General features: G+C 49.0%; 1 protein-coding gene across 2 annotated transcripts; it reads left to right on the top strand.

Annotated features, from left to right (window-relative positions):
- The first annotated feature begins 1682 nt into the window (after positions 1-1682).
- On the top strand, positions 1683-7918 carry SLC35C1 (solute carrier family 35 member C1). Of its 2 annotated transcripts, XM_033149297.1 has the most exons (3): positions 1683-1706; positions 3081-3637; positions 6902-7918. In XM_033149297.1, the coding sequence occupies exons 2-3, from the start codon at positions 3112-3114 to the stop codon at positions 7459-7461; spliced, it is 1086 nt and encodes a 361-aa protein (XP_033005188.1). In that variant the 5' UTR covers positions 1683-1706; positions 3081-3111; the 3' UTR covers positions 7462-7918. The 2 variants fall into 2 exon arrangements, with proteins under 2 accessions (XP_033005188.1, XP_033005178.1); XM_033149287.1 differs by lacking the exon at positions 1683-1706 and having other exon boundaries at positions 2967-3637.
- The last annotated feature ends 3388 nt before the right edge of the window (positions 7919-11306 follow it).

The raw sequence follows: 11306 nt of genomic DNA, 5'->3' as shown, positions 1-11306 counted from the left end.
TCTGAATGGACTTGCCAAGTAATAAGGAAGTAAGTAGTGTAGTAAGCTTTCGGTTTGCCACGGCTTGCAAAGTGATTATCTCTGTTTGCTCACTTACTGTCACCTGCAATCTATCCTGTTTAAGGGTTGAAAATGGGGACTATGAATGTGAACACAGAATTGTGGCAACATTGCTATACAGTGGTACCTCTGGTTATGAACTCAATTTGTTCCGGAGGTCCGTTCTTAACCCGAAACCGTTCTTTAACCTGAGGTACCACTTTAGCTAATGGGGCCTCCCGCCACACGATTTCTGTTCTCATCCTTGGGCAAAGTTCTTAACCCGAGATACTACTTCCGGGTTAGTGGAGTCTGTAACCCGAAGAAGAAGAAGAGTTTGGATTTGATATCCCGCTTTTCACTACCCGAAGGAGTCTCAAAGCGGCTAACATTCTCCTTTCCCTTCCTCCCCCACAACAAACACTCTGTGAGGTGAGTGGGGCTGAGAGACTTCAGAGAAGTGTGACTAGCCCAAGGTCACCCAGCAGCTGCATGTGGAGGAGTGGAGACACGAACCCGGTTCCCCAGATTACGAGTCTACCGCTCTTAACCACTACACCACACTGGCTCTCAAGTCGAAGTGTTTGTATCCTGAGGTGTTTGTAACCTGAGGTTACCATTGTAGTATGCTGGAGGCTGAGATGTTGGTTGATTGTTACACTGGTCTGCAGGGGTGCCAACTTGAATAAAATATTAGGGAGGGGGCAGGTAAGCCCCGCCCTGCATAACTGATCACATGACACAGAGCATGCACACCATTTGAATGGCAATGTCCATTAACTCTGGTATTTTATTGGGAAGGGGTAAGACCCCTCAACCCCTAGGAGTTAGCTCCTATGCTGGTCTACCATGCAATGTGGCAAAATTACTCCAAATAATACCGAATGGCGATTCATATTGATATAGCTACCACTTGTGGTGACTTGAACAAGCCATTTTCTTATTTTCTCTGGCACAAACTCCTGTTTTGATTTACACGTGGGGACTATTTCAGACAGCTACCTGACCAAATAAATATGAGAGGCTGTGGGTGTCAGACATGCCTACAAGCCCAACTATCTGAACAGTGTCCTCAGCCGTGGCACGGGCACTCTGTACATGCTCGTTTGTAACTCTTTGCTTGGAAGTAGTGTGCTGCAGTCATTAGAGGGAGTCTTTAGAGGGAGACCGGGTTTAAAATCCCTGTTCAGCCATGAAGTTCCATGGGTGAAGTTTAGCTAGTCAGTCTCTCAGCCTAACCTACCTCAGGGTTGTTGGGAAGATAAAAGGGGGGAGAAGAAACCCACGTACGCCCCCTTGAGCTCCTTGGATGAAAGGTGGGATATAACTGTACTAAATGAAAATAAATTGAATTAAACAATAGCTGAAAGGGAGAGGGGAGAAGCAAGGTTACAAAACATAATTTCTAGCAGAGCTCATGCTGCCTTTGAAGGCTGCTAGAGAAATTCAGCATGTGGACCCTTCCCAGGTGGGGTTGCAGTGATGGAAAAAGCTATAGCTGCTGGTTTTCCTGCCTGTATAGCCAAAAGATTGCTGGTGCCACATGAGCATTTTTCATTGATGGGTGGTACCAAAAGGTAGATAAGGAAGCAAGCAAACGTCCGATTCAGGAAGTAAGTGTTGTTGTTGCAAGAAGACAGAAGAGCTGCTTGCTGCTTAAGTGAGAGGTGAGTGAAGGGCTGTCTGGGGAATGGGTGTTTAATAGCTGCTGTGCCTTCCCCACCCCCTGCATACACACATTCTCCCCTCCTTGTCAGAAGGAGGGGGCAGAGGTTCCACTTACCCACCTAACAAAGCAAGGAAGTGAGTGCTAGTTGCAAGGAGCAGCAATCAGCTGTGATTCCTACATTGCAGGGGGTTGGACTAGACAACCCTCAGGGTCACTTCCAATTCTACAATTGTATGATGTTGGAAACGGGCCATTGGATGTAATTCTCATGGCTGCATCACTCAGAGACAGCACAAGTGGAACGTCCTAGCTGCAGCACTGCCCACATAGAGAGAAGAGGGAAATGAGAGGGTCAAGAGGAGCAAATAGGCATGGAGGCTGTGGTAGCTACACACATAGGAAGGTACCCAGACCATTACTCTGTATGGGTGGGGAACCTGTGGCCTTCACGACCTTGCATCATCCCTGAACACTGGCCATGGTGGCTGTGGCTTATGGGATTCATAGTTCAGTAACATCGGGTGGGCCACCGGTTCTCCACCGGGAGATGCCACCACTCAGTGCCCTTCTGCACTCGGGGCAACTGCTCTCCCGATCAGCTGCGGCTCTTCTCAAACTCCCTCCTCTGTCCGTTTGCCATGCGGGAGCCTTGGCCGTAGCACCGTCCGAAGGGGGGGGTCTAACCGCTGTCGACCGGGAGGCACCGAGTCGAGGCAGCCTTGGGCAGGCGGGCAGCGGCGAGGTTGCAAAGAGCTGCTGGCCCGAGCTCTCGCTCCCTGGGTGGCCCCGTGCTTGGAATCGGGCCCACGGGAGGGGGAAGCGGGATCGGGGAAGGCGTATCAAAGGCACGTTGGCCCGCGCAGAAGGTGCCACCGACTTCGCTCGGGTGTTTCCTGATCTTGCGACAGGCGCCATCGCGACACGTCAGCTGCCTCGGCAAATCCGAAGCGCTCGGCTCCTTTAAGCCGGGGCCGGCCCCTTGCAGGCGGAGCCAAGCTCGGGGACTGGTGGGCTCCGGCAGAGAGGAAGTGAGCGAACGGGCATCCCCTTCCCGGCTCCGGGAGGTGGTGGTGAGCCTAGCCTTTCCCTAGAAAGGCGGAACCCCTGCGCGGACCTGGGTCACGTTTCCCGAGCCAAACACGTTTCTTGGAGGCGCGTCCCATTAATCGATTGCGATGGATCCTCCTTGCTAGTAAAGTACGCTTAAGACGACTGCCTGCCTTGCCTTCTCTCGCCGGCGCCGCCGGATCCTTCCTTTCAGCGACCCCCGAAATTGCTGGCTGCGGGGCCGTCGGGGCGCGGGTGGCCGCGGGCACCTCCTCCTCGTTCCTCCCTTGAGCTTCTCCCCCCGCTTCTTTCCCGCCATGAATAGAGTGCAGCTGAAGCGCTCGGCGATCCTCAAGATGGCACTCAGCGGATCCTCAGACCCGCTGCTCCAGCAGCAGCACCCGGAGGGGGAGGATGGCGGCGGCGGCGGCAAGCAGCCTCCGTTCGTAATCCGGGCTCTGCGCATTGCCACGGTGGTCTCCCTCTACTGGTTCATCTCCATCACCATGGTGTTCCTCAACAAGTACCTGTTGGGCAGCCCTTCGCTGCGTTTCGAAGCGCCGCTCTTCGTCACCTTCTACCAGTGCCTTGTCACCGTCCTCATCTGCAAGGTCCTGAGCCTCGTGGCCTCCTGCTGCCCGGCCGGCGTCGTGGACTTCCCCTCCATCCGCATGGACCTCAAGGTGTCCCGCAGCGTCCTGCCGCTCTCCGTGGTCTTCATAGGCATGATCACCTTCAACAACCTGTGCCTCAAGTTCGTCGACGTCGCCTTCTACAACGTGGGGCGCTCCCTCACCACCGTCTTCAACGTGCTTCTCTCCTACCTGCTCTTGAAGCAGACCACTTCTCTGTATGCCCTTCTGGCCTGCGCGGCCATCATAGGTGAGTAGGGTCTAATGGGCAGGGCAAAAGGAACCGTAGGTATGGCAGAGAGAGAAGCACCTTGGGGTGCTATGTTCTAGTAAGGTAGAATTTGCAAATGGAGAAGTGGGGGAAATGGAACAATTTGGGAGTGGGGGGGAACTGGTTTTCACTCTACAGGTAGGTAGCCGTGTTGGTCTGCCGTAGTCGAAACAAAATTTAAAAAATGCTTCCAGTAGCACCTTAGAGACCAACTAAGTTTGTTATTGGTACCAATAACAAACTAGTTGGTCTCTAAGGTGCTACTGGAAGGATTTTTTTAAATTTTCTTTTGGTTTCCTCCCCACCCCCAAAGTGGAAGAAACCCCAGGGTTTCACCCATTTTTTCCCAAACCAGCAAGGGAAAAATGGGTTGGTGTTCCTAATGTGTCCAGTCGTCCCCGTTCCCCAGCCTTTACTTTTCTACAAATAATTGTGTCCAGTGCCTCTTGAGCCTATGCACTCTCACTTAGAAGCCTCCTTGAATCCCACTGGGATTTAATCCTAAGAAAACAGGCCTATTTCAGCCTTAGGGCAGGGTTGGGCAGAAGAGTCTGTGGTTTTTTTTTTGCAGTATGGTTTCTAACTTTAGTTGTTTATCAATAGCGACTTAGGCCTGCCTTGGAAGTTTCACTGCCCCATTCCCTTCTCAGCCAGACCACATGCAGAAGTTTAATGGACTGGTAGTTGAATCTCATTTCATTACTGGGGTAGCATTCTCCACCACTCCTGTCGGCAGCGGTCTAGTGTAGGGCTGCAGAGCAGGTGGTGTGGTGTGGAATTGCTGCCATTACTTTCCCCTCGGCAACTGTTGCCTGAGCAGCTGCTTCACTCTACCTAATGATAGAGTCGGCCCTATTGGTAACAACTGAAAGGCCGTTCCCCTGCTGAATTAGGCTGTTAGCCTCACAGATCTGTAGCTTGTATAAAATGTGAAAGTTATATTCTTGTCCTCTATAACACACACAGAGAGAAAATTGTTTGATACTTTTAGGACTAACTTTTTTGAAGCTTTTTTATTTAAAAATAAAGCTTTCATAAGTGACAAGTCTGCTTTGTCAGATGCTGTCTTAGAACTGGGGAAAGTAAGGCAGAAAAGTCTGCTGAAAGTTGACCAGAAGGAAATATGTTGTGGTTCTTAAAGGAACAGTAATAATCTTCGATTCTTCATGGCGTGCAAAGGAACCATAGCCTTTGTTAAGACTGTGAAGTTTCCAAATGAACTCTTGCATGCCATGATCACTCATGGGTCCCTTAGTGCTTTGTTCTTTATCTGATTAGTTACTATGCCTAAAAAGGATAGGTCCTTTCATCCAGTGCAAACTGCTGTTGGACAATGTGACGTTAAGTACGTCACAGGTGTAAGTGCCATGGGTATGATAGATGGTACCATTGGTTTCACTCACAGTGTTACTTGTAAGGATTAGAGGGAACACTTGATGTTTAGGTCTGTTACAAGCTGAGAGATGCTTGCCTATTCTAAACTGGGAAGTAGTGATAGCATGTAGATTTCTAATCTCCATTAATGATGGGGGTGATCATGCAGTACTTATTTATGCACATGGAAGATATATGTTTGCCTTTCACATGGGAGAAAAATCCAGTGGCTTGCACATAAACTTTTATTTTTCCAGATAAAAGTTTTAAGCTCTTATATTTATACAGGAAAAACTTAGCAACATATGGTCACCATCTGTGGAAAGAATTGGTAAGAAGTGGAGTTGAGCTGAGTGAGGGAATACTGAGCAAATATGTTAGTGCCAAAGCTAGAAGCTTGAGCAACTTTCAGAGCTTAGTATTTCTCTACAGTTACCATTTCTTGCCCCACAAGTCCATCTCCTCTTCCCCACTACAAAGGTATTTATTTTGCTGTTGCTGCTGCTGTGAGTGGGAAGACCGCTCCCTCCTCTGGCCAACTCCATCGGGCCTAGGAGGCGGGCCTACACTCACCAACACAGCTTAAGAGGCTCCAGAGAAGCCTCCGGAACATTGCTGCTGCTGCTGCTGCTGCTGTGAGTGGGAAGACCGCTCCCTCCTCTGGCCAACTCCATCGGGCCTAGGAGGCGGGCCTACACTCACCAACACAGCTTAAGAGGCTCCAGAGAAGCCTCCGGAACATCGCTGCTGCTGCTGCTGCTGTGAGTGGGAAGACCGCTCCCTCCTCTGGCCAACTCCATCGGGCCTAGGAGGCGGGCCTACACTCACCAACACAGCTTAAGAGGCTCCAGAGAAGCCTCCGGAACATCGCTGCTGTTGCTGCTGCTGTGAGTGGGAAGACCGCTCCCTCCTCTGGCCAACTCCATCGGGCCTAGGAGGCGGGCCTACACTCACCAACACAGCTTAAGAGGCTCCAGAGAAGCCTCCGGAACATCGCTGCTGTTGCTGCTGCTGTGAGTGGGAAGACCGCTCCCTCCTCTGGCCAACTCCATCGGGCCTAGGAGGCGGGCCTACACTCACCAACACAGCTTAAGAGGCTCCAGAGAAGCCTCCGGAACATCGCTGCTGTTGCTGCTGCTGTGAGTGGGAAGACCGCTCCCTCCTCTGGCCAACTCCATCGGGCCTAGGAGGCGGGCCTACACTCACCAACACAGTTTAAGAGGCGCCGAGAAGGGCAGCCTCGGCTCTTGCTCTGTAAATTTACATTGCAATGTAGCCAAAGCAAATTCCGGGTATATTGAAAAATGTACTTGGCCAATAAATTATTATTCTATTCTATAAGTAACATCTAAGTGGCTTACATAAAAGCACAGCAACACAATAACATTTCCTAGAAACAAAATAAAAACAAAACACAGTTGCCTCTCCCCAATAAAACTGAACAGTTTAGAAAACAGAGAATTAAAAAGCAAGAGTCGAAGCCCAATAAGAATCAGAATTACAGTAGGGGAGGGCAGCTGATTGAGCCAGCCCTAAAGATATTTAGCAGCAAAGTGCTTACTCAAATGCAATATTGTGTTGAAATTTTTGACTCTCCATTAAAGTTTTAGAAACAACAGCTCCTTGTAATCAGTGCTCTGCGGGAGTTCCCAGTTCTCCTTTTCAATGATCCCCAGAAGAATTAGGACAGGACAGTCTTGATGTGCATCCACAAATCTCCAAAGATAAACAACACTAAGGGAGTAGAAACTGCTCTCCCCTTCTGAGTTGTCAAAGTCTCGCATCTTAAGGATTAAGTTGCTAATTCTGAGGCTCTTCTTGTGCTTTTCTTGCCTGACAAGTATGTCACCAGTCTTCTTTGCTTCGCAGGCGGCTTCTGGCTCGGTATAGACCAGGAGGGAGCTGAAGGCACATTGTCCTGGGCTGGGATAGTTTTCGGAATCCTGGCCAGCCTCTGCGTCTCGCTCAATGCGATCTACACTAAAAAAGTACTGCCTGCTGTGGATAGCAGCATCTGGCGCCTGACGTTCTACAACAACATCAATGCCTGTATCTTGTTCCTGCCGCTCATGTTGTTCTCTGGTGAGTTCCATACACTCTACTACTTTGATAAATTGGGGAGCCTCAACTTCTGGGGCATGATGACTCTGAGCGGGGTGTTTGGCTTCGCTATCGGCTATGTGACAGGACTTCAGATCAAATTTACCAGCCCGCTCACTCACAACGTCTCCGGGACTGCGAAAGCATGTGCTCAGACCGTGCTAGCCGTCGGCTATTACGAAGACACCAAGAGCTTCCTATGGTGGACTAGTAACATGATGGTTCTCGGTGGCTCCTTTGCTTACACCTGGGTGAAAGGGCTGGAGATGAAGAAGGTGCAGGAGGAACCTATTCCTAAAGCAAACGAGAAAAATGAGACTGGTGTCTAAACTCGCCCCAGGCTGTACCTTCACTGCGTGCATAGATGCAGTGGAGCTTGGCTGGGAAGAGAGCCAGGGCTTGCAGTCCCCAAACCGGGAAATCCTGTGGCTGCAAATATGTGGGAGGTGGAAATTGGCAGGCGAGCTAGAGTCCTCCACAGATACAGAGCGTTAGCTGTGGTAATCATGGTCAAGGGGGAATTTTCACAATTGGTTTTCTATCACAGAGGTGACGAGGGTTGGTGGTGGGGCTGGGGAGCTCAGATAAGCGACTTGTGGTCAATCAAGTTGCTCCTGAAAAAGTGGCTGCTATCACTACTAGCCTTTGTGCGCCTTGCTTTTCCCTTGGTAAAAGGAAGGTGTGTGTGTTCTGTTAAAGGACCAATGGAAGAAGACTTGAAAGAAATGAGAGTAGAGGGATTCTGCCTATGTTTGTCCCAAAGGGAGTGGGCTTTCTGTGAAGGTGCGTCTCTACATTGTCTTCCCACACAATGCAATCTGGTGTGCTTGCTGAAGGACTAATCTCTTGTTCAGCTAAAGTCACCCAAGGTTTGGTCATTAACCCCGTCTGCCCCTGTGGGGCAAATCTGTACCAAGAAATACGAGGGCACCGCCTTCCAACGGTGAGTGGAAACACCCCAGAGACACCAAAGGATATGCAACTGGGTTTAGTGAGGGTTACGGAGGATTTCGAACAGCGCCACTTGTTCATCAAGTTCATTTCTAAGGGGGAGTGTCATTGGGCCTCAGGGCTGACTCGCGAGAAAGGGAGTTGGGCCTGAGGAGTTTTGAAAAGTGATGGTCTGGCCTTCCCACAATCCCTTGGGAAATTCCAGCTCTTAACTGAGTGGCGGTCATGGTAGGCCCCACTCTTCTCCCCAGGATCACTGAGAAAAGAAGGTGCATTTAATGGGCTCTGAAGAAACTAAAACGGCAGCATGCCCACTGCTCTTTAGAGAGATAGGATTTAATGATACATATGCACTCCTTTACTGAGTGACCCTCCCATGGGCTCCAACAGCCCACGACTCATTGGAATGTTTAACACATTTGCCTTGTTGCCTTTTTCTCATGTCTGTGCCCCCCCTTACCTTCTGTGATTTTTGTATTGGGAAACGAATCTTCCACTGTGGAACTTTAATAAAAGTATGGTTCGCTATTATTATTATTTTGAGTGGCTTGACTGCTTCCTGGACAATGGTAAGGTGAATAGGATAAAAAGTGAGAGGAGGCCACAGATGGCTCCAAGCAGAGGATTTCATGTAAACTAAATCCTACGCTCTTTTTCCATTTTAAAGCCTTAACTCACTTCTACCCTACTGGTGCTAGCATATGTTATCTCAAGGATGGTGGAAGTGACCCTTTGCTGCTGGCACCTGTTTCTCCTGTGTAAATATCTTGCCAAAAATCTGCAACGCAGGAGAGACTGTTTGCTCTTCCTGTTCAGCTCCTGTTTGAACCAGCACTGCCTCTCCTATACATCCTTTAAACATGCCCATATTTCATTGGATGCCAGAGAATCGACGCAAAGAGCTTGTCTCAGTGCCCAAGTGTGGTGGTGGCTGAATTAATTGGAGGAGGGGAAATGCCTGCACTTTTTTTGGGTAGGGCTTTGGCCCTGTCTTTTTTTCCTGCTCTTGAATGTAGCAGTCATTTTGTGCCATGTCATGCCTCCCCTCCATTGGACTTCCTCAAAATACCAAATGTTGGTGATCCCCGTTTAACATGTGTACCTGCTAGGGCATTGAGTCCTGTTGGTGGAAGCCATGCACGAGAACCTCTGAGCCGTATGTTGATAGACCAGTGCCACACCTGAGTCAGAGCAAGGCCACTGGCACTTCTGGAAGAGTCACATGAGTCCAACTCCCTAAAATCATAGCTCAAAAAAGCTCACGACATTTTGAACTCCTAATCAAATGACAGTAGGGATTCTTGAAGTGGACATCCAGGGAAGTGAGATGTTGGAAGATGTTGGTTACCTACAGGCATCTGGGAGAACAGGATGCTGTACCAAATGGGCTATTTGGCCTGATCCAGCAGGCTCTTCTTAAGTTCCTAAATCTTTCTTGTACGTCTTAGAAACAACGTTCAAGAGACCTGTCATAAATTGGCAAACACTGTTCACAAGTGGATCGGCATAACTGGAGACAGCATTTTTCCACAGGTTGTGCCTTGATACTATCCCACCCCACTTTCAAGCCCATCATTAAATAAGCATATAGCCATTGTTTATTAGTTATTTACTTAAATCAACTTGCTTACATTTTCATATTGCCAAAACTCAGTATAAGTTCCTTTTTGAGTGAAGGGAGAATTTACAATATCATGGCAGACATTCATACAAGGAAACAGCATATTTAATATTTTTAACAGTAACACACCAAAATCGCCTCAAAATAAATGTTTTTCTACATACTGCAGATTCAGCTTTCCCCTACAGTATTTTGTATTTGTTCTACTTTCTAAAAGAGTGTGGATCCTGCAGTGGCAAAAGCACAAAAGTGGATGAAGTAATGAATGCAAATTTTATCTTGGAACAGTAGACACACACCTCTAGCCAGGCAAGCAAGAGGCATGTTCAGAGTTTAAGGAAACATCCCAGTCAGGTAACAACACTCAGGGTGTGAAGCAGGGTGTGATATGGGGAGCATTTTGAGTGCCAAGAGGGGCACTTTCATTCCCTATGCCTAAGGCTTCCTGGCCTGGGAGGGACTCACTGAGTAACCTCTGTAGGAGAACAGATACTTCCCTCTGTGCCCCTCTGCTGCCCTGACTTACTGGATGTTCCCTTTGCACAGGGTTGGATCCTGGCCTTTTTCCAGCACATAATATGCATGGGGAGTGGGTCTCATTAGTGTTTTTAACCCGAAGGTTGGGATTGTCACTGTCTTGGGACTTCTTGCAGGCAATGGAAATGTGCCCTTTTTTTTACAGGCAAAGCTCAGGTCAAAGCTGTTAAGAGGATGATTGCAGGAAGAGGACACGCTATTGCTATTGCTCTTGCTCTTGCTCTTGGCCTTGCCAGAAGAGAGCATTTATAGGAGGACTCAGTTGGGCAAACACTCATTTATGGTGAATAACAAACTTTCTACTGTATGTAAATGCACAGAGCCACTGAGAGCACGAAGAAATGTGGAGCCAAGAAAGGAAGGCAGCAAGAAGGGTATGGTTGGAAGTGCAAGCAGCGTTGATCCAAGACTTAATCCTGATCAAACCCACCATGTGGCAGCAGATGAATTCCCTCACAGCCCCCCATTAATCATTCCCATCCTGAGTCTGGTCATGGCAATGCTCGCTTGTGTTGATTGCTGCCTTCTCTAAATATGATGGTGTCGTTGAACAAAGCCATTAACCAAGCAAGCTGGCAGAGGGGCAACCAGCCCAGCTCACATTCTCTGGCAGGCACCGTGCATGTTATGTTTGCTGGTTCTGCGCATGGGACGGGTGCTGGTGCCGCTGTGTTGCACCTTTTGTCAGAGAGGGAAGTAGGAGCTGCCCAGCAGACTGATGAGCAAGTGGCAGCAAGGTATTAAAGGACAGAGTCCTGTGCCCCCTAAGCTAGTCTGTGTGTAGTGGGTTAGTGTTCAAGTGAGGCTCAGTTGCTGGTGGGCTTCTGTGAATGGAGAGTGGGTGACATCCTGTCCTTTGCCTCTGGCAGCAAAATGGCTTTGGTTGGCTCTGGGTGCTGCTATGTGTATCAACTGGGTGTACCTCATGTATGATGTTGCATTCCTTGACATCAGGAATAAGGCTGGCAATTTTTGGAGTGGTGGCTGGAAGAGATCCTACACCTTTAAGAAGGATGGGACAATCAGGCAGTAATGCTAGTGATTACCCCACTACAGCTTGTTGTG

This window comes from Lacerta agilis, chromosome 1 (genome assembly GCF_009819535.1).
Source record: "Lacerta agilis isolate rLacAgi1 chromosome 1, rLacAgi1.pri, whole genome shotgun sequence".
In the NCBI taxonomy this organism is placed as follows: Eukaryota; Metazoa; Chordata; class Lepidosauria; order Squamata; family Lacertidae; genus Lacerta; species Lacerta agilis.
Note: the sequence above shows the minus strand (reverse complement) of the source record. Positions and strands in the feature narration are given on the sequence as shown.